At 43.8% G+C, this 23,968-nt stretch overlaps 1 protein-coding gene across 4 annotated transcripts in view; it reads left to right on the forward strand.

Moving 5' to 3' along the window:
• Positions 1-23,968, forward strand: part of RASGRF2 (Ras protein specific guanine nucleotide releasing factor 2) — a 264,596-nt gene that overhangs the window by 210,731 nt on the left and 29,897 nt on the right. For all 4 annotated transcript variants that reach the window (XM_015140344.3, XM_015140347.3, XM_015140346.3 and 1 more), the window contains one exon: positions 4,288-4,394. In XM_015140344.3, coding sequence (XP_014995830.1) covers positions 4,288-4,394 — 107 coding nt within the window. The remainder of the gene's footprint in view (positions 1-4,287; positions 4,395-23,968) is intronic.

Genomic DNA, 23,968 nt, shown 5'->3' on the forward strand with positions numbered 1-23,968 from the left:
TGGAGAGCTACTTGGACAATATTTTTTAATTTAAATATGGACTACACTGCTAATTGGTGGCAGTAACCATGTGGAAGCCATTCTGTCCTAAAATCATAGATCCACCCCCAAGAAGTCCTTGTACCATTTTCTGGAAAAGAAAATCGCAAATATTTGGGGGGCTTTAGACATCTTTCACATGCGCAGCATAACCCAATTCTCCGTAATCCAGGAGAATCTATTGTATTAATATCTCACATGTGGAATACATACTGTATGTTTAAATTAGAGCTATCTAATAGTTCTCATATCTGAAATTCTTGGTGGTGGTGATGGAGGGGTGGGATGGGGAGCATCAGGTTCCTGATCCCTGTGCCTACTGATCCTTGCTCATGTGGACGGTTTGTGCGTTTTGTAATTTTGGATTGTGAGCTCTTCTTCAGGGGCTTTCTCCATGGTGATCCAGTGCAGGCTGAGGTGTGTGTTCCTCGGCAGAGGTTTTGCACATGCTTTTGTTGGGATCCTCAGGATTATCACTGGCCTAGGCCACTTTTTATTTTACCTTCTCATTAGATGGGTACACCACACAATAGGGGTTCACCCTGAGCCTCTGGCTTGCAGGAGGTGGGCTATGATGATCTGTTCTCGAGGAGAATGTTTCCACCCTCTCCCACAACCCAACCGAGGCAGAGGCAGACAAGTTTCTTAGTAGTCTCCTTTTGCAGGCGGGATAAATTTTTTCCCTGTTACATTCTTTTACAGAGGGGTGGTCCTTTGAGAGTTTCAGGTTGATGTGGGAGTCTCAGTTCCCATCTCCCCATTCCCACTTAATGAAGGCCCTGGGGCTTCTCCTGAACCATGTGGATGTTACGATCCAAACACCATGCTACTGATAGCCTCCCCTCCCCTCAGGACAGCCAGCTCAGTTCAGAGACTTGGTTCTGCTTTTCAGATCCCTCTGTGTGTTTGACCATGGAAAATTCCTTACTTTCTTGAGAACTCAGCTATGCATTTAGAAAGATATTTGTTATATTTTACTCAGAATTTCTAAGTTTTTAATAACAAAAGATTTTTTTTCCAAGATACTTACTCTGCCAAGAACACATCATCACCATCTTCTGACAGAATTAAAATGTCCACTGGTGGGTGGAAGATGCCTGTGTACATTCGAAGAGGAGTAAGGAGAAGGGGCCTCTGGCCTTTAGAAACTTAGAGGTTTTTTTTCTCTTAACTCACTCATAAGCTCCGAGAAGTCTTCTTTCAGTGATTCACTCAATTATCCTTACAGTCATATATCATTCAATAAAACTTAGTAAGTTCGTAGGCTGGACACGGTGGCTCACGCCTGTAATCCCAGCACTTTGGGAGGCCAAGGTGGGCAGATCATGAGGTCAGGAGATCGAGACCATCCTGGCTAACACAGTGAAACCCCGTCTCTACTAAAAATACAAAAAATTAGCTGGGCATGGTGGCGGGCACCTGTAATCCCAGCTACTCAGGAGGCTGAGGCAGGAGAATGGCATGAACCTGGGAGGCGGAGCTTGAAGTGAGCCAAGATGGCGCCACTGCGCTCCAGCCTGGGCAACAGACTCCATCTCAAATAAATAAATAAATAAATAAATAAATAAATAAAACTTAGTAAGTTCATACTTCATCTAGGCTTTCATTTTCTGCAAATATATATTGTATACGGCTTCTGCTATGTGCCGGACAGGTGCTCGTGCCCAGCAAGATCATACTAGATCCCTGTCTTCATGAATGACACAAATATTAATCAGATAATCACATCAATAAGTGTAAAATTTCAAATGTGCTAAGTACCATAAAGTAGATGTGTGTGGTGCTGTGAGATATGTAATGGGGGTTTTGTCCAATTCAGGCTGGAAAGCGCTCATTTGGAGAAGAGAAATTGGAAACAAGAGTGGCTTTCACTAAGTGAAAAGAGGAGTAGTCATTGTTCCAGATATGTAGCAGTATGTGCAAAGACCCTGGGGTGAGGATGAATGACTGAAAAGAAGTGTGGTAAGATGGAAGAAGAATAGAAAACATGGTTTCAGAAAAGACTGAGAGGAGCTAGGGCTAAACCACCAAAGACCTTGTAGTTTGTGTTAAGGAGTTTTGTATTTATCATAACAACCATCTAAAGAGCTTTAAACACTGGAACAACACATCCTAATTTTCTTTCTAATATCCTAGAGATCTTTCTGACTTCAGCAAGGAGAACAGATTTGAGGAGGCAAGAGTGAGAGTAGAGACCAGTTGGGAGGCTGTTACAGTAGACCAGAGGCTATTACCATAGACAGAGTTACTGGTAGCTCAGCCCCAGTTTTGGCTTTGTAGATGGGAAGACATGGGACAGATGTGAGATTTATATAGCAGATAAAATTATTAGGAAACAGCAGAAAGATAGGACAGGAATAATTCCAAAGTTTCAGGTTTACGTAACTGGAGGGAGGGTGGTATTTCTTTACTGAGATAGGGAACACTGGAAGAAGACAAAGTTTGGTGTAAAGGCCATTTGGGTTTTTTTTTTTTTTTTTAACATATGAAGTTTGAAGTGTATTTGAAACATATAACAGGAAAATAGAAAGAGACAATTGGATATTGCATATATGGATCTGGAACTCAGAGAAGAGATCTGGAGATATAAATATATGACTAATTTGCTTGTAGGTAATCATTTAAGTGGTAGGCCTAGATGAGATTTCCTAGGGAGAGATTATAGCCTGTCCCCTGGACGTGAAGGTTATTGATATGACCTTAAATGGGAGCTGTTTGTTGCTGAAATGGGATAAGAAGCTTGGACTAGGATGTAGAAAGAATAGGAAGTGAGGAAATGGAATCAGTGAGTATAGATAACTCTGTTTTGTTTGTTTGTTTGTTTGTTTGAGACGGAGTCTCGCTCTGTCGCCCAGGCTGGAGTGCAGTGGCGCAATCTCAGCTCACTGCAAGCTCCGCCTCCCGGGTTCTCGCCGTTCTCCTGCCTCAGCCTCCTGAGTAGCTGCGACTACAGGTGTCCACCACCATGCCCGGCTAATTTTTTGTATTTTTAATAGAGACGGGGTTTCACCGTGTTAGCCAGAATGGTCTCAATCTCCTGACCTCGTGATCCGCCCACCTCGGCCTCCCAAAGTACTGGGATTACAGGCGTGAGCCACCGCGCCCAGCCTAGACAACTCTTTCAAAAAGTTTGCCAGTGAAGTTACATAAGGCTTTAATTGATGTTTAAAGGAAATGTGATTTCATTGTGATTGGAAGGCAGAATGTTTTAAAACAGAGTGTCCGTGGAAAAATATTAAAATGGTTTCTTGATAATGAAAAGGTAGCCAAGATGGAGACATTAGCCAGCACAGAGAAGACTCAAAGACAGTGAACCAAGATTGAATTGTAATCATAGCTAACATTTATTACAGTCTCACTGCTGTGCAAGTGCCATTTCAGATGTTTAACATGTATTAAAAGTCTTAATCCCACAACAGCTCTATGAGGTAGATACACTTATTATCTCATGAGGAATATGGGAAGCTGATCACCAGAGAGGCGACGTAACTTGCCAGGGTGGGAGAACAGTGATTTGAGAGCAGGCAATCTGGTTGTGGAATCCATGGGGTTTTTGTAAATTTCCTTCTTAACTGACAAATAATAATTGTAGATATTATATTCTTATGGGGTACGATGTGATCCTTTCATATAGGTTTATGTCGTGGAATGATCAAACCAAACTAACAAATCTATCACCTGGCATATTTATATTTGTGTGTGTGTATGGTGAAAACATTTAAAATCTACTCTTGTAGTATTTTTTAAATACACATTCTTAGCCGTGATGCTGTACTGCTTCTCAGTACAGGGATACACAGTAAAGTATCTGAATCATCCATGAGTCAAGATATGGCCTAATCCATCTACAGATATTGAAAATGTTATCGGTTGTGCAGTTACTTTGAGGCAAAAGTATAAATTAATGCTGACTCAAATATTTGGTTAAAATTCCTTCTTGGCTTTGTATTATAGAGCAAGACAGGCATAAATGGAGGTGTCAGGAGAGCAGCTGTAGTTTTAATCAGTGGCCTTCAATAAATACGTGCTCATTACTTATTTAATTGCACCTGTAACTACACGAGGGCCTCGCTGCTGAGAGTGTAATAGGTGAGCGGAATTCACAACAGTCTGAAGCCACGCGCACCTCTCTGCCAAGAAGTGTCGTCTGTGGGTTTCGTTAACCAATGTCCTAAAATATACGACCTTTTCCAGGTCCCGGGGGAGTGGCTTTAACTGCAACGCGTGTGTGTTTATTTTCCTCCTAAGGCTTTAACAACACCGAGCGAACATGTGATAAAGAGTTTATCATACGGAGAACGGCTACCAACCGAGTACTGAACGTCCTCCGTCACTGGGTCTCAAAGCACGCACAGGTATGTCAGTGCCCTCATTAATTACTTACAAGGATTTTTTAAAAATCATCTTTTTAAGCCGTGACACATGTAAAACACCTCCCGATTCTTTGGAGTTCAGTGTGAAACCTTGACACTGGAACTGAGGAAGGGAAGAAATAGGCGAGGCATGCAGATCAAAGCAGACACGTGGCTTGCCAGCATCCACTGTTTCAGATCTGCAAATGACATGACACAGTGACACGGGGCTCCCCTGTCCCCACATCTTCTGAGGAAACAGCACTCACCCATGGGCACCTGAGCCACAGCAAGGCCACTGTCCTGTGCCACCTACCCTGGGAGCACCTTTCACAGGGTCTTCTCTGTAAGTGGAGTTATGCTTGAGAGGCTGCCAGCTGCAGTGGTATCCCCGCCCCGCACCCAACTAGACGCAAACCTCACGGTGCCCCCTGGAAGTAAATAACACTCTGGGATCTGGTCAGGGAGTGCTTTCTGGGCCTGATTCTGGAGATATTTTGCCTCATACCCTTTGATGTTTTGGTTCCCAATGCTGTTTTTAAATTGTGTTACACTGACAGGACACCCACTTGTTATCTGTTTATGTGTTCTCAGTGCACGTTTGTAGAATTTATTCCCCTTTCACAAAACAAGTCAGGTGCCACTTTGCCCCCCTGATGTGATGCATGCATAATGCTTTTCTTACCCACTGCCACATACCAGGCAGGTCCTCCTGGACACCCACCTGCCTGGCACCCTGCAAGGAGCGTTTGAGAGAGAGAATGGGCCCTGCCTCACAGCAGAACATGTGCGGCATACATTAAAAGAAATATAATCAAAGTTGTCAGTCCGCTAATGAGAATCATGTGTTATAAATGACACTCCCAGGGGGAGGTATTCCCAGGTCTTTATTATTAGGTTGGTGCCAAAGTAATTGCAGTTTTTGCCACTATATTCACAGAGGCCATCACGTGTCTGCTGCATGGTCCTCAGTAATGACAGTCCATTCAATAGGGTCACCATGAGGGCAGGCTCCTGAAACCTCCGTGGTAAGATAATTTACTAATTAGGAAAAGTGGCATTTAAACCTCACCACAAGTAAGCCCATAAAAAATCTTAAATATTAATTAAAATAAAGTAATAAACATAGCATACTAAATAATGTAAACATTCCGTCTTACACATCTTAAATTTAAAAAAATTTAATCCTATATGATTCAAATTCCAAGAACCATCCTTAGCACATGAGAAATGTCTAGTCTCTTTTCCCCGTAGTCTCAGTGAGCTGCTGGTAAATCCATTTTGCCTCAATGCAGATAAAACAGTATAATGAGTTTTAGTATTTACAATTTTTCCACTGTATCATGGTCCATCTTATTCTTCTCTGATTTTTTTCTCAAGAATTTTGACATTTAATTCCTGGGGCCCACAGTGGTTTCTAAGATGCAAAGTAGCTTCGATCAACAAGGCTGAGCTGGTTCTCTCCCCTGGCCTCAGCTCCCCTCCTCCCTTCCAAATCTTCTCCCCAGAGCCCTGCAGCCTTGCTTCCCTATCCACCTTACTTCCCTTTTCTCAATCCCCCGTGCCCTCTTTTTCTAATTATCTCAAACAGGAATCCCTCCCAATCCACATATAATTTTTACAGTAGCTACAAAAGTACCACAAAGCAAATGGCAGTATGCTGGGAGTTTTTTATTTTTGGTAAAGAAAATTCATAGATGGGGAGAGATTAGTGTACAGAAGCCCTCGTTTATAATAGTTTTACAGTAAGCTTTGCCACCTGATTTGGCAGCTGAATTGTTTATACAGTTCAGATGCTTTGCGACCTGAGTGACTGCAGCTGTGCCTATACATGAGCAAGCTTGTCCATCTCCAGTTCCAGTTAGAGGGATCCCAGCTCCTCAGGCTCTCCCTCCAGCAGGGGCATAGGTGAGTGATGTAAGTAGCTCAGGGATCCAGTCTTCTCTTCTGACCTCACCACTGGGTAAAATACAAACCCTGGCTATTTCGTTCACTGATGTGCCCAAGGAAGTTCTTCCCACAGGGTCTTTCCTTACCTTCCCTGCATGCGTGAGTGGGCCTCACGGCTTAATGGCGGGCTATCAATGCCCTGGTGTAACCTCGTCATGTGCATCTCCTGTCACCTTCCTCATCCTCTCTGTATAAGTACACAACCATGTGCAGGACATTTCTGTGAAATTTCCACTTATTGAGAATTGTTTTAGGGCATTTTTTTTTTCTTTCTTGCTGGCTAGAGCGTCCAGATTCCCTTTCTTCCTTTTACTGACTCACTTGTGGCTGCCTGGTAATCATCTGGCCTCCACATTGGACGGTTTGTGCAAGTCAAGGCAGGCTGTTGGTGATGGATTGGTGAATGGTTCAAATAGAGCTGCTCTCAGCTCACGGTCTCGGGGCCTCATTGTGTGCGTACTGCCTCCTCTCACCAACTGTGGGCCTAGCCTGGGCCATTTCATTCAGAAGATGTGAAGGTGGCCCTGGCTTCATGGAGCTTAAGCAAGCTGACTGTTATGGTGCTTTAAGAGTAACAGCCCATCTTGGTATCTTTATCCAAGTTTATCTGCAGGTCTTTACTCTCCCAAGGCAGCATCTAGCTATAGATGGGACTGCTGGTCTGAAAACCTGGGCCATAATCCAACTGTCAACCAACCCTCACCCTCGTTGTCTTTGGTTTTCACCTCACAAAGTGAAGGGCTTGGATAAGATGATTTGTAATTATCTGATTCACTTTGTACTAGCTGAGTCCATTTAAGGGAGAATATAGCATTATTGTGGCAACCTGATTATTTTGAATCAGTAGCTTTTAAAAAATGAGTAGGAAGTTGTACTCATCTCAAAACTACAGCTAAGCATGGTAACAATTACATTTTTTCTCACACGGCTACCCAGAGAGGCCACTTCGATTTCTAGACACAGAAAAGCTGTAGATCTACATCAACCAAGCTGTAGATTCACCCACAAATAATCTAGAGAATCAAGGCTACCACAGAGTATTAGACATCATGTATTTATTTCTCATTTCTCATCAAAGGTAACTAATATTGGCAGATACTACCCTGACCTTTGTTCAGGAGAATTAAAGGTTGCAGAAGTATGGGGGTAGGGGTTTGTTCTCCAGAGAAATAAGAATGCCCCAGGATGTCACCTCCTAACTCTACCCCGGGTGGTGCTAGGATAGCATTTCTTCTCCTGGAGGCTTCTAGTTTTTTCTTTAGTTAATATTTGGAGAGGCTAGGATGTTCCATTTTTAGGGGGTTTTAAAAATCTTCATATGTGAATACCTTCTGGCCTATTGCTCCTCATTTTGTTACACCTTCTCACTCATTTGTTGCCTTTTAAGCTGAAAGTGAAGCCACAGGCCCAAGTTCGATTTCTCCCACGTGCCTTGTCTATCCATCAGCAGAGGGAGCAGCAGCCCAGAGTCAGGGGACCAGTGTTGTTACTCCAGCTCTGCCACTGTAGCCCCTGTGGGGCCCCAAGCTGGTCTCTCTACCTCTTCGGGTGTTAGTTTCCTCTTCTGAAAATGAGAACAACCATCCCTGCTTTACCTCTCCCAAGGATGTGATGAAGTTAAAGATGATGTTGAATTAAGCCTAAAGCATGATATTGATGTGTGTGATGAAATCCCTTTCAGCCGTGGACAGGAGAGATGCACATTTCACCACCCTACAACCAGCCTGTAAGCTCCTTGCTTGTCTCATTCATCTTTGTGTCTCCTTTCACATAGTTCTGTAATGCTGAACACATGGCAGATGCCCAGTAAATACTTGTCAAATTGAGCTTATAGTTCAATGTTTCCATTGTTCATTCTCTCCTGGAGGTCATTTTCTAGCCTTTAAAGTTTCCAAAGTCAGCCCAGACGAGACTATAACCACTGATGGGTCAGAAATCAGGGCTGTGTGTTTAGGCAGTCTAAGTAAGGGAAGTGTTTTCATTAGAGGTCTACATGCGTCTTGAGCATCTCCTGCTGGGAGACCTTACATATCATTTACACAATTCCCAGGTCCCTGCAGGTGTCAGATCTGTAGTACTATTAACCAAATGCTCCCATGATTGCTTTTGTCCTCTGTGCACAGACAGATGGCTGGGGTCTGACTATAGACGTTTCAGATCTCTGCACAAGCCTCTGTAGAAGGCCTTTCATGTATGATCTATGGCAATTTTGGTTTTCCTCAATTATCATATTGACCAACCAATTCTGAAGAGATGCTCTGTCCATTTATTGGAGGAATTTCACAGACCATGAGCGATGCTGGTAAAAGAGCCGCAGCTGTGTCTGCAGGTTACCACTAGCTCCATCAGGCTCTGGGTCCTGTCTGAATGACAAGTGGCCGAGAATGAAACAGTCATGTATTTTCTTAATTGTAGGCTTAGGGGAATGTTTTTAAAACATGAGATCAGACAAAAATGACCTACCTACATAAAAATCTCCTCCCCAAAGGAGTTTACAGAGGAACACTGCTACTCCTTTTTCTGTTTTCTCACCTCCTTGATTCATTCACTAATAAGAATTGGGCACCAGAATGTTCCAGACATTGGGATAGGTGTGGGCGTGAACAAGATCCATGCAGTCTCTGACCTCAAGGGGCCTTCAGCCGTTGGGAAAAGCCACTGGGAAAATACCCACTAACAGTCAATGGACTTAACATAATTACATGTGTGGCCGGCTGTTAAACTGAATTCTTCAGGTTGTTTCTGACATTCAGGCAGAGGACCAAAGGCACAGGGGCAGGTACAATAGGTAGCAGCAACAGCCTGCATGGCCTTAATGGAGTGGCTAGGCCACCTAAGCAAAACCAGCTAAGAGCTCGTGAAATCAATCCTGCTAGCAGTTGTGATCACTCACCTGTGGGAAGTTGAGGCAGGGGAGGTCAAGGAGAGGGTAATTTCCAGAGACAGCCATCTGTGTAAGTTCTCTACCACCATGGGGAAGGCAGGGAGATGCCTCCTTTTCACTTCCAGCCACATGAGAAATGTTTCAAGGAAACCACCCAGCTAGCCTCTCCTGTTAAGGTGAAAGGTGCTCGCTGAGCAAAGTGAAGAGTGGTGGATGCTAGGAGTGAGCTGCATTCATATGTGTTTCAGTGAACCAGGTGGGTCCATGGGGAGTCCAATCTGGATGGCCCTGCATCCTGCCCAAGAGGATGTCCTGGAGGGGTGATGCGTAGACAGACGCTGGGTGAAGTGGACCACTGGCAGCCCAGGGCCTGAGGGAGTTGAAAGTGACTCACAGGAGGACAGACATTGCCAGGGTCAGGGGAGCTGGCCCTAAGTCTCCCACAGAGAGGTCTCCAAAGGCTCACCAAGGCCCACACAGGAAAAGCTGGCCACTGGCCACTGTCCACCTGCCACATCTAGAGAGAGCCAGGACTGGGCTCCCCCTGCACTTTCACACTAAATTATTGCTTTCCCCTGGTGAGCTGCAGTACCAGAAGCAATAGCCCACTAGTGGAGAGGTGGTGGGGACATCAGAAAGGGTCTCCTATGCAGGCCACTAGGCTGGAAGCAGCCCACACACCAAGGCTGGAGGGAGGCTGGACTGAGGTTTTGAAGAATATACTGGACTAGACATTTTGACTGTTGAAATGACATCATTCTTGTAACTAAAAAGTACTGAAAGACTTTGGTGCCTGCCCAGAACTTCGTGCCAGGTTGGGAAGGATAGACTATCAACTGATTTACTGGGACTGGCAAGAAGCAGTAATGCTGTTTGATGATTCCATTATTACTTACGATACAGGGAGTCTAGGGTCCCTTGGGAGAGCAATTTCACAAAATCTATCAAAATAGCTCAGCTGTTGTATTTCTAACTCGCTCCAGTTCTCTTACATTCATTTTATGGTGAACAAAGAGACACATATTTAGCTAATAATGAATAACTTGAGTTTACATTTCAGTTGATATGCTTTTTGGCATTTTTATTGAAATATCACATACCGCATATAAAGGACACTAAACTTCAGTGTGTAGGTCAGTGACTTTCTGCCTGTGTAGACGCCCATATAACTGCCACCCAGGTCAAGATCTGGGACATTGCCAGCACCTGAGGAGGGCCCCCAAGTCTCTGCCCCTCTTCCTGAGTGTTACCCTGTGCTCTGTTAGTTTTAGTATTTACATTTAGCATTGCTTATGGTATGTTTTACATATATACACTCATTTTCCATTATAAGAGGGTTTTATATATACTTTATCCTATAAACACAGACACACACATGCGCACGCACGCAAAACAGAGTCCTTATCACTCTCGTGAAAATATACCCTAACACTTTCATAACACCATTAACAAATAAATATAGTCTCAGGTAGAAGACAGGATTTAGCGGATCTCACAACCCCACTCTAGTCACTCATAGCAGCTGAGGTGAGAGTTTTTACATCTCCAAAAATCACAGTAGGAGTTAAAACTCAGTCCTAATGTGTCTTTGTAGCAGAGATCTCAGAGCTGGGGGGCTTCGAATCCTGTTGGAGCTGTGAAGTTAGGGTGATCGTGATGGAAATCCCGGCTCCAGCATTTATTGGCTTTTCTGAGCAAACAATTTCGCTCCTCCAGGCCTCCAGCTCTTCATCTGTAGAAATGGGGATTAATGCCACTTTTTCCTCTGTGGGAGGGTGAGGATTATGTGAGTTAAAACATACAGAGTAGCCATTACAGATGGAGGCTCAAAGCACTGCGGATGCTGCTCTTGATAGAGATAACCGTGTTAAAGCGGCATCTGGTCCAAACCCAGACCTTCAAGCAGGCCAAATGCTGTTACCCCCATGTGACCAGTGAACCACGTAAGTCTCAGAGGGGTTCAGTCAGCATTGCCCGGGTAAACTTGCTGTGATGGTGGAAATGTTCTATATCATGGTGCCCAGTACAGCAGCCTCTAGCCACATGCGGCTAATTGATCACTTGGAATGTAGCTAGCGTGGCTAAAAAGCTGGAGTTTTAATGTTATTTAATTGAATTAAATGTTAATAGTCACAGGTGACTGATGGTTACAGTATAAACAGCACAGTTCTAGACCACTCAAAAGCTGGAAACAGACCCAGCTGTCAAAATTCCTTCCGGTCTCCCACAGAGCCCCCTTCCTCTGAAACAAGAACCCGGCCAGGTGGTCTCCACGATGGCTCCAGCAATAAGTCTGCTGAAGGGGGCACACCTATGTTAGGTTTGTGGCGAGGAAAGCAAAACCTTTACATATCCTCAGAGTCGGTGTTATCTCAGAGAAGACAATGGCTGTTTCCCAGTAAAGGACAACCAGGGAGCATCCGTCTGCGCCACAGAGTTTAGGTTTTGGACCTGCAGTCCCAGGTCCGAGGTAAAGTGGGGACTCTGACTCGTTACGGTGGAAAAGTGCGTGCCGGTGTGATGGCCTCTACTTAGTGCGTTCAAGGTCTCAGGGATCAGATTTCCCAAAATGTGAGTGGACACACTTTGTCTCTTCCATTTCTTATTTTGACAGATGACAGGGGCCCCTTCTAAATTTTTTTTGTTTATTATTTGGCATTGCCTAGTGAAACACAAAACTCAGTGTTGAATTAGAGCACTGAGTTGAGGTTCGTTCATTGTTCCAAATCTGAAATGGAAGTTGGGCCAGGACAAACACAGCACAGAATTTTCGGTGTGGGCGGGAGAACGAGAAGCGAAAGAAACAACCGGCTATTGAGCAGGCAGCTGCTGTCACCTCTCCTGACGCTCCTGGCCTGCTGCTGTCACCTCTCCTGATGGCTCCTGGCCTGCTTCCATCCCTGCCCTCCTCGTCCATCTGGGCTCGTGCCAGTCAGCCACAGGGTACTTTTCCGTCACACTCCCAGCCCGGTCTCTGCCCTTAAAGAACAGATCTTCTCTTCCATCTGCAAGGCAGTCTCAGCATATGGGGCCCTGAGCTTTGAGCTCTTTGCAGGAGGAAGATGCCTCCGCTGGGAATGGCGCTTCCTGTCCCCACTTCCTGAAGACGTTCAAGACTTTATAAGCCCCTTTCCCTGAGCCTTCACCATGGCTGGATGAGACTTCCCGTGGAAAAGTGTGTCACTAGGACTCTGAACAAGGAGGAGGAAGCATTGAATTGCATAGAAGTCATCTAGGAGCAGCTGAAGTTTGGTATTGGTTTAGTTATGATACGGGGCATATGATCTTTTATGGGTGACTTGAGAACCTGATTCTTAGAATGAAGGTAGTTTCCTCTGCAAGGACGGATTCTGAATGACAGAACCCCAATTTTAAAAAATAACATACTGTATCACTTACTTTATGTCAGACACTGTTTTGTTTTCAAATATTAAGTCACCTACCGTGACTCCACTCATTTGAGGGAGAGGAGGTCGATATTGTTATTACCACTGCTTTACAGATGGGGAGATGGAAGCTCAGACTGAACCATTTCCCTGAGGTTCCACCCATAGCAAATGGCAGCAGCAGGTTTCAGTCTGCACCGTCTGGCTGCACCATTTTTTCCGGGAACCCCCAATCTTGCAGCCTCTCCATCTTGCAGGCCAACTGTTGAGATGTAGACCGCTCAAAATGTGAAACATAAAAACCTGCTTCTGACTCAGGACAGCGAGAATAGCACATGTCAACACTGCCAATGCTTTCCCTGTTTCTCAGTCTTTCCTTAGGAAAGTTGCTTTTGACCCTGAGTCTATTTTGTGTTGCTTAAATGATTTGTACTTGCTAAAGGCTGGTGCAGGGAGGAGTGCTGTGCCTCTGCTGACAACCAGTGCAGCACCTCCCAGGCTGAGATGGTGACAGTAGCCGCCCTTGCCGGCCTCCCCAGGCCACCTGCCTGCAGGAGGTACAGTTAGAGCTGCCTGCGGTGAAGGGCCAGGAAACCCTCGCTGTTCTTGAAGCCTCAAGACCCCAGACATCCCACCTTAACAAATGGGTGAGATGCTGCCCACTGCTCAGGGGCCACAGAGTGCCACGAGGCTCCTGGGCGTGTCCCCAGCTGGTGGGACTGATGGGGATACCAGGAATAAGAAGATAAAATTTAGTCTCAATGTGAGATGCTAGCAGCTATGAAATGTTTTTAAATGACTAATGAGCTGTCTACTGCTTCAACCTTGCAAATGGTGTTTTATGTTTTTTTTTGTTGTTTTTGCATGTGTGTTTCTGTTTTTTTTTTTGTTTTTTTTTTTGTTTTTTTTTTTTTGCCAGAGATGGGGTCTTGTTCTGTCACCCAGGCTGGAAGACAGTGGTGCGACTGTAGCTCACTATAGACTTTACCTACCCCTTGCCTCAAGTGATCCTTCTACCTCCACCTCCCAAAGTGCTGGGATTACAGGCATGAGCCACTGTGCCCAGCCACAAATGATTTTACACAATCACCATGCCAGAGGATAACTGATGGCCTATATACTTTTTTTTTTTTTTTTTTTTTTTTTGGAGACAGAGTCTCACTGTTTCTCCAGGCTGGAGTGCAGTGGCACGATCTTGGTTCACTGCAACCTATACCTCCCGGGTTCAAGCAATTCTCCTGCCTCAGCCTCCCAAGTAGCTGGGGTTACAGGCATGTGCCACCACGCCAAGCTAATTTTTTTGTATTTTTAGTAGAGATGGGGTTTCACCATATTGACCAGGCTGGTCTCGAACTCCTGACCTTGTGATCCACTTGCCTCAACCTCCCAAAGTGCTGGGATTACAGGCGTGAGCCACTGCGCCTGACATACTTTTTATGTCGGTCTCACCCTTTTATTATTCTTCAGCACCCATTCACTTCTAGCTGTCGACACACTGTCAGCCTCTGCGTATCTCAGCCAAGAGATCCGAAACATCCACCAGGCACACACCAGTGTTTGTTCACAAACAGATTTGCCATGACAGCAGCCGAAATGAAATAGAGAATGCTCCATTTAATTTAAATAGTCCAGCAACTTCAGTTCCTTTTGAGTTCTTCTGATTTCCTGGACACATAGGCTGACCCTTATCTTTATGGCAGTGCTGGATCCTGCTGTGATCTTTTACTGACCACTGCCCTCTCCCTCTCCCCTCAGAACAGATGCCTTAGGCGTCACATTTCACTTTAGTTCTTCAGAGATTCCTGGGTCAAAAAGGTCTCAGATGAGGAGAGAAACCTGGAAACTTGCACACTAGTTTGGATTCCATTGTTAGCTTGCTAGTTTCCACATTTGTAAAATTGGCAAAATTATCTGTGTGGAGTTAGAATGCACAAATGAATTATTTGTCATATCTCTCTGGAAAATATGAAATGTACAAAACTATTATCTGATAAGTATGGATTTTCTTTTCTTTAATTCCAAAGATAGATTTTTATTCTCTCTTTTTCTCTGGTCCAGGCAAACAACCAACCAAGTAAGAAAATCCTAGTTCCTTGAACTACTTACCAAAGTTTTTTCTTATCTTTTATACATCTCTATTGTTATCTTTTAAACTCTCCTTACAGTGAGACATTTACAGCAGGATTTATTAAGCTAGCATAAGCTAGATTTAAGCTTTTAGGAAGCGTGTCTTCAGTGGCACCGATTTTCCATTTTCATTAGCTGCCGAAACAGAAACGTTTTCCCCATTGAACTAGTGCGATTCCTTAACTCTTTGCGGATGGATTTCGTTGATGGAATTTTATGTGCTTCGATAGCTTCTTTTCTCTGTTGTAAGGATTTTCTGATGCAAGTGCCACGGAGAGCCCTTATTTTTCCTCATTTGTCTCCCCACTCTTGTAATCACTCTTGGACCTTGGAAGCATTTCTGGAGACTGTGGCATGCAATCTTCAGCATGGGGAACGATGATCCTGACATCACCTGGTCCTTGTTTATCCGACCAGGCCTGGACCAGTGTTCTCCATCACTTCAGAGCTGCCTCAGGATGTCAAGAGCTGACTTAACACTTGTGTATCAACTGGTTCTCAGGGCCCCACGGCTCTGCCTTGCCTGTTGCCTTTCTCTTTGTGTTACTCTCCTCTCCACTCTGCTCTCAGATGTCACTAACTTATAGCTCCCAATCTCTTTGCATTGTATCTCCTTGGTTGAATGTCAAAGATGCTACTTCCTGTAACTCGGAGTGCATCTTCTCCTTGGGGAAGGAAGGATGCACCACCAGCTTTCTTTATCAGTCTTTTCCCCTCCTATGGATCAGGGTAAAAACAAAAGTATAACTAATAGACTACTGTCTAGTTATATTAAAGATAATTTTGTTGGCAAGGGGCATTATTTAACTAAGAAAGTTGAATATAGTTGTAAATATCAGCAATAAAAGGATGCCCTTCCAGACTTTTCTTTTTCCCTCTGGTCTTTGTCATTTTCTTGAAAACGACAACCCATATAAATTTACCACCTACTTAATGGAAAACACAGCATCCGGGAAAAAAAAAAAAAAAAAAGATTCTCTCTTTTTCTGGTAAATGCTTTTTAAACTGACTGATTCCCTTTTGGGGCGTAAAGATGTAAGCTTGGAAGTGATCTGATTCCGGGGCTGTGGGGCAGTATTTAAAGATTCTTGTGTGCACAGCTGTTCAGAACTAGGGGCTGAATTTTAGCAAGTCATTCAAATGCAGAATCATTTGTCAGCAAATGATCAAATAAATAGTTTTCTAGATGGTTTTTTCCTTCTCACTGAATGAGTGTCATTCATTGCCATTTGCCTCTTCCCAGTTATTTTTGTTCTAACATATCTTCCACATTTTCACTGTGCCTTCTCCCAGGAGCCTCCCACTTCACATCTGCTAAACTAATTTCCCAAACCACCAGTTTAAAACTTAGGTAGCTTGTTACCACTTGTGTCAAAGTCAAGTATTCTCCCCCATGGACTTTTATGCATTCATTCAACAAACGTTTGAGGGCTGACCAGGAGCAGGGCACAGAGCTTACCAGTTTTGGGGTTTAACTGCCTGTGGGTTTTACCACCTGAAATGTAAGTCCCTAGATGATTGTCAGGCATATATTTTCTCTACATTCTGTTCCTCTTTGAAGATTCAAGAAGCTGATGAATTGTTAATGACTAGTAAGTGTTGAACGTGTATTGGAAAGTTTAGAATTACTGCTGTATTGCTTTGTAGGGTTTAATTCCAAACTTACTGCCCTTCCTTATGTTTTTGTATTAGAATGTTCTTTTTCATTGTGTGAACAATGAGGCTTTGAAAATATTTTTGTAGTTAGGCAATGGAAAATGCCAGAAAACCCCGTCCTTTCACTTTTCCAGTGAGAAGCCCTGATTCAGAGTCCCTGTTGCCCCAAGGTAGCGCCCACGCCGGCAGCCCAGGGGTGGTGGCCGGTGGGCAAGGTGAGCAGGTACCCTGCAGAGCCTCCCATCCCAGGTTTTAGCCAGCACAATCTCCCCTGGAATAGGGTTTCAACGTTAAAGTTTTGAATAAGGTTTCCTCTCCTCAGAAGAGCTGAAAAGCACCTTGGTTTAGGAGGTTGTCTCCAGTTCGTGAACATGAGGAATGCAAACCTGTGTACCCCAGACCTGTCAAGGCTGATTTGCATATATCATGATCATTGGGTACCTTTGCCTCAGCTTCCCACTTTACAAACTGGCCCGAATCTAACCTAATTCTACACCACAATTTAAATTCTTCATCTTGTGTCGTCAGAGAAGACGGAAAACCGTAGTATGCTTTTCATTTTCTTGAAAATCATTAAGTTAAACCCCCACCTCTTATTTCTGAGCTCAACACATCCTGAGTCCTTCTTTCTAAGCTCTTTGTTCCAGATTTTAAAATTATTCGTGTGATTTTAATCCGCTCTGCAGCATTTCCACTTTCCTTTTAAAACCTCTGGCCACCATCAGGAATATGCTGTACTTATTACACTGAGAAAATTACTCTCATAATTCTCTTTAGCCTCAAACTGCATTTATTGAATCAGATTTTCCCAATGTCCTAGAGTTCCCTTGGCCATGTATAGTAAATTACTAATTACTACCCTGCTCTCCTGCAAGAATGAATATCATTTCCAAAATGCCTAAGCTATCAACAGGGATTCGTTTTAAAGTGCTAGGAAATCTGATTTATTGCTTTGCAGATGATTTTTCTGGTATATGATCTAGCCTTATTAATGCAAACTAGTTTATTCAGACTGGAAACCTCGGTTTCCAGATCCCTGTCTCAAATGGTCATCAGTGAAGGGAAATAGTTCCAGGCTCAGCAACTGTTTGACATTTCAGCCTACCCTTCCCCAAGCCAGCAGCCACTAATTCACTGATAGCTGCTTTTTTTTTTTTTTTTTTTTTTTTTTTTGAGATGGGAGTCTCGCTCTGTCACCCAGGCTGGAGTGCAATGGCACGACCTCGGCTCACTGCAACCTCCACCTCCTGTGTTCAAGTGATTCTCCTGCCTCAGCCTCCTGAGTAGCTGGGATTACAGGCGCCCACCACCATGCCTAGCTAATTTTTGTATGTTTTAATAGAGATGGGGTTTCACCATGTTGGTCAGGCTGGTCTTGAACACCTGACCTCAGGTAGATCCACCCGCCTCAGCCTCCCAAAGTGCTGGGATTACTGGCATGAGCCACCGTGCCCGGCCCGATAGTTGCTTTTTCGCAAGAGGCTGAGTGGTTATAGCAATTAAAAACTCAGGCTTTAGCCAAGAGTTTAGCCTGGATCTAAGTCCTGGGCCTACCACTTGCTAACTGTGTGACCTTGGATAAGATACCTAGATTTTCCCCACATGCAAAATGGAAATCATGATAGTAACTATGTTGCAGGATTGCTATTGATGATTAAATGAGATAATAAAGTAGTTAAAATGTGGCCCGGTGTGGCGGCTCACATCTGTAATCCCAGCATTTCGGGAGGCCAAGGCAGGTGGATTGCTTGAGCCCAGGTGTTGGAGACCAGCCTGGGCAGCAGAGAGAGAGCCCCATCTCTAAAAAATATCTTAAAAATTAGCTGGGCATGGTAGCATGTGCCTGTAGTCCCAGCTACTTGGGAGGCCGAGGTGGGGGGAATCCCTTGAGCCCAGGAGGTTGAGACTGCAGTGAGCCATGATCATGCCATTGTACTCCAGCCTGGGTGACAGAGTGAGACCCTGTCTCAAAAAAAATTACCTAGTCTGGGGCAATCTCTCACTGTCTGACTTATAATTACTTTAGGAGGTTTTTGTTTTGTTTTGTTTTGTTTTTCCCAACCGATCCAGGGAAAATGCTGATTTTCCTAATTATTTATGAACATGTTGAGTGAAGTCAATACAATTTTGGTAAAATAGACTCATCTCACAATAGCGTCTCTCCCTTGGAGGATTCTGACATCATCAGTGGACAATGTGTTGCTCCTAAGCCTGTGCTGGGGGCCACACTGCATCCTTCCACAGTTTTTGTCTTGTTCCTGGCCAGAACTATCCCCTTTCTGCAGGTGGTTTCCGGACCTGCGTTTCCAGGCCCAGCCTCTCCTAAGGGTCAGTAGGGCGTCCCCAAGGGGGGCCCTTGCAGATGGGCGCCCTCCTCAAGCCTCTCCCAGTTTCTTTTGTTAATATTTCTTTCATGTGCAAACCCACCCAGAAGTCTGCTGCTCCGCCTCCACTGCAGAGCCTTGTTTGTTGAGTTGCTCAGTAATTCTTTTTGAAGGAACAAGAGCTATGGGCTCCTTTTCAGAGAATGAAATATAAATGTCCTGCATTTTCTGAGCGCTCCACCTTTGAGAGCAGGGCGGTTTCTTTGTTCGAATCCTCTGTCTCCGCATCCCTGCTTCAGGAATTGGAAAACAAAAACTAAATTAGATTCTGTTGCTTTGATAACTTCAATAAGTACCTCGGAGTCTCTTGGGTGCCATGGATTCGCTCTCCTGGCGCAGAAGGCTTCGTGGGGCTTTGTGTCCTAAACACGGGCAGGCGACGTCCCTCCTCCAGGCCTGCGGGCTCCACCCAGGGGCCCGCGCCAGGGCCAATGCCGACCCGGGAGCGCCATCTTGTGGGCGCCTCGATTGCTGCCTGCAAGAAGGCACTCGGGTAAGTCTTATTCCACCGTTTCAGGACTCGGGGAAATGTAACCAAAAATTAAATGCTGGACAATTACAACTTGGCTGTCAGCCAGACATTAGCAATCATTTGTCTCTGGATTTAAATAGGGCAAATGTCTTTTTGCTGCTTTAGATTTCTTTTTATTGAGCAGCAGCTACCGTATTTTCAACAGGGACTTTTCAATGACCAATTCTGTATTTTACATGCATTTGTAAAAAATAAAATCATCCATTCTAGGTAGTACATCAGAAGATCTAGATTTCTTTTACTTTTGGAGAGTTTTTTTAATGACTTTTTTTTTTTTTTTTTGGTAGATAAACAAAGGTAATGTAAAGTCTTGCTACTCAAAATGTGGACCCCAGACCAGCAGCATCAACATCACCCGGGAGGTTGTTGGAAACGCGGAGTCCTTATCCCTGTTCCAGATCCCCTGAATCAGAATCTAATTTTAGCCACAACCCCTAGTGACCCCTGTGCACATGACAGTTTGAGAAGGGCAAGTATAAAGGCCTATGAAGGAGTCAGAAGAACTGGTGTTCTTGTCCCAGCCCCTCCATCTCCCCATGCTTCTCATCTCAGCCCATGCGATCACCTCTCTTCAGCCTCTGTGGCCCATATGTGACAGGAGACCCTGAGATTATGGTTCCTGTCTTGTCTGATGCTGGGTCAGCTGAGGAAGAATTAAAATTATATACACGGCCGGGCACCGTGGCTTATGCCTGTAACCGCAGCACTTTGGGAGGCCAAGGAGGGCAGATCATTTGAGGTCAGGAGTTCGAGACCAGCCTGGCTAACATGGCAAAACCCCATCTCTACAAAAAATATAAAAATTAGCTGGATGTGGTGGTGTGCACCTGTAGTCACAGCTACTCGGGAGGCTAAGGTATGAGAATCCATTGAACCTGGGAGGCAGAGGCTACAGTGAGCCCAGATTGTGCCATACTCCAGCCTGAGCAATAGAGTGAGACTCTGTCTCAAAATCAAGCAAATAACAACAACAAGTTACATACTAAAGGTCACTTTGTACATTGTAAAAACCTGTGCAAATGTAAGTGAAAATTATGGATGGCAAAAATTCTTCCATTTCCTACTCCATTATCAGAGATTCTGCTTTGCATTATATCAGAGTCTGATTTATATCATCAGCAGCAAAGCAACTATTCAACTGCGACCATTTGTCATGCTTCAAATCGTGTCTTGGCAGATTTCATTAAGTCTTTCAAAGGTCCCTCTCAGGCCAGTCGTCCCAGAGTTCAAAATAAGAAAATTACATTATGTTTTTATTAACAAGACCTTTCACACACTTGCCATCCTGGGGCCCCAGAAGCGTTCTGCCCCATTGAGCCCAGTACGGGGCACAGTAGTTACTAATGCCAGTTGATTAAACCACTAATTGGCCCTCAACACGGTCTAAACAGTAACCTGATATCCTTCACACTAATCGTGCATTTATGATAATCAGATTATTTGCATCATTAGAGACCTGACATAGCTACATGAAGACTCGGTTGTCTCACTAATATATATATATATGTATATATGTGTGTGTGTGTGTGTGTATATATATATGAAATATTCATTAAGGAAATAAAGTCCTGATGGCTGAGAATGTGGTGCACACGGATTGACGAAGGTGAGAGTATTAACTGTTTACAAACATCCCTTTACCTTGAAATGAAGGAGGGAGTGGAACCGAAAGAAAGAACACTGGCAAACTATTACTCTCCTCTCTTTACATACATTTTAAAAAAAATTAATAGCGAGAAGGTGTTTGGCAATAAATAGGTGAAATTTTAGGAAAACATCATCTGAAGCCATATGTTGAGGAGATGTTGACATCTGTGTTGCTCCTGGGCCCCAGTGGCTCTTGTTTCTGAAGAATTGGGACTATGGTCAAACAGTGAAAAGTAAAATGTTGGGAATAATTTGTTATACCATTTACCACCAAACTGAGGTAAAAAAATACTAAATTCAAATTAGATTAGATTTGCATTGTCTACAATTTATGAAATTATGATCTTGTTCATTGTTTTTACCAAATATAGTAAAATCTTGCTGTTTTCTTTTTATCTGATTTGTTGCAATTAACAAGGTTCTCTCCAATCATTTAAAAGGATTCAGAATGTCAGTGCTTCATAATTACTTTCCTTAAAGTTAAAATGTAATTATGATAAGTAACATTATATGGTGGAAAATAAACACTCATGTCTGTACATATAAAGATATAGTCTATCGAGTAAGATCCTCAAAAGCAAGACTTTGCAGTGTTCAGTTCATCTCCAAATACCTAAAAATTCCTCTCTGCTGCCTGTACATGTTTCATAAGGATATATTTAATTAAAGAATGTAAGAGACAGAGTTCTACCTTTTTGTTCTTTTTTTCCCAACATTTACCTTGAAAATTTTCAAACAGAGAAAAATTGCCAGAATAAAAAAAAGTACACTGATACACATCTAGAATCCCTCAGTAATCATTCCCATGTTTAACATGTATTCTCTTTCTCTCTCTCCCCACTCCCTCTAAGAACAAAAACCTGTTCTTTTAAAAAAAAATTGCATTTTTATTTTAGTTCGGGGGGTACATGTGCAGGTTTTGTGTGGTGCTAAGATTCAGGCTTTACTGATCTCATCACCCAGAGAGTGAACATAGTATACAATAGGAAGTTTGTCAGCCCTGGCCCCACCTCCCTCCCTCCTTTTGGAGTCCCCAGTGTCTACTGTTGCCATCTTTATGTCCATGTGAACCGAAGATTTAGCTGCCACTTATAAGTGAAAACATGTGATATTTGGTTTTCTGTTTCTGCATCAGTTTGCTTAGGATAATGACCTCTAGCTTCATCCATGTTGCTTTAAAGAACATGATTTCTTTTTTCTTTTTTTCTGTTTTTTGTGTTTTGTTTTTTTTTTTTTTTTTTTGAGACGGAGTCTTGCTCTGTCACCCAGGCTGGAGTGCAGTGGCGCAATCTCAGCTCACTGCAAGCTCCACCTCCTGGGTTCACGCCATTCTCCTGCCTCAGCCTCCCGAGTAGCTGGGACTACAGGCGCCCGCCACCACACCCGGCTGATTTTTTGTATTTTTAGCAGAGACGGGGTTTCACTGTTAGCCATGATGGTCTCGATCTCCTTACTTCATGATCCACCCACCTCAGCCTCCCAAAGTGCTGGGACTACAGGTGTGAGCCACCGTGCCTGGCCCATGATTTCATTTTTTATGGCTGCATCATGTTCCATGATGTATGTATACGACATTTTCTTTATCTAATGCACCATTGATGGGCACCTAGGTTGATTCTGTGTCTTTGCTACTATGAACAGTGCTGCAATGAACATGCAAGTATATGTCTCTTTTTGGTGGAGCAATTTATTTTCCTTTGGGTATATACCCAGGGATTGCTGAGTCAAATGGTAGTTCTATTTTTAGTTCTTTGAAAAATCTCCAAACTGCTTTCCGCAGGGACTGAACTAATTTGCATTCCCACCAGTAGTGTATAAGTGGGGAACCTGCTCATACATAGCCAACAGTAAAATGATCAAATTCAGGAAAATTTACCATTGGCAGAATGCTCTCTACTAGTGCACAGTCCTGATTCCATTTTTGGCAGTTGTCATAGTAATGCCCTTTTAAAGCATTCCCCTCTTGACTCCAGGTTCAAAGCTTGCATTTAGCTGTTGTCCCTTTGGTGTCCTTTGAGCTGGAAGAGTTCCTCAGTTTGTCTCTGTTGTTTATGACACTGACATTTCTGAAGAGTACAGGCCAATGCTTCTTTAAAATTAGATCAATATCATGCATTTTAGGCAGAAAAACTAAGGATGTATTACATTATAGATCATTACCTTAGTAGATATATGATGTTGGTTTCTTCCATCATAGGGGATGGTAACTTTGATTGCTTGGGGTAAGGTGATATCTGCCAGATTCTCCCGTTGTGATTAATAAGTAATCTCTGAGGTGTACTCTGACACTGTTAATTCTGTTCTCTAATACACTTCATTCAACCATTTTAGCATTCATTCATGATCCTTGCCTGAATTAGTGATTACTGCTTTGGTTGAAAATGGTGATTTTTGGCCAGGTGCGGTGGCTCATGCCTGTGTGGTGGCTCCCAGCACTTTGGGAGGCCAAGGCAGTCAGATGACTTGAGGTTAGGAGTTTGAGACCAGCCTGACCAACATGGTGAAACCCTGTCTCTACTAAAAATACAAAAATTAGCAAGGTGTGGTGGCACGCACATGTAATCCCAGCTGCTCAGGAGGCTGAGGCAGGAGAACTGCTTGAACCCAGGAAGCGGAGGTTGCAGTGAGCCGAGATCACGTCACTGCACTCCAGCCTGGGCGACAGAGTGAGACTCCATCTCAAAAAAAAAAAAGAAAAAAGAAAAAAAAGAAAATCGTGATTTTCTAACTCCTTTATTTCTTTGCATCTACTATTTGGAATTCTACTATAAAGAATAGCTTTAGGCTGGGTGCAGTGGCTCATGCTCATAATCCCAGCACTTCAGGAGGCTGAGACAGGAGGGTCACTTGAGCCCAGGAGCTTGAGACCAGCCTGAGCAACATGGCAAGACCCTGTCTCTACAAAAAAAATTAAAAATTAGCTGGGCGTGGTGGCACACACCTGTAGTCCCAGCTACTTGGGCGGCTGAGGTGGGAGACCACTTGAGCCCAGGAATTTGAGGCTGCAGTGA

Source organism: Macaca mulatta, chromosome 6, assembly GCF_049350105.2.
Source record: "Macaca mulatta isolate MMU2019108-1 chromosome 6, T2T-MMU8v2.0, whole genome shotgun sequence".
Lineage (NCBI taxonomy): Eukaryota > Metazoa > Chordata > Mammalia > Primates > Cercopithecidae > Macaca > Macaca mulatta.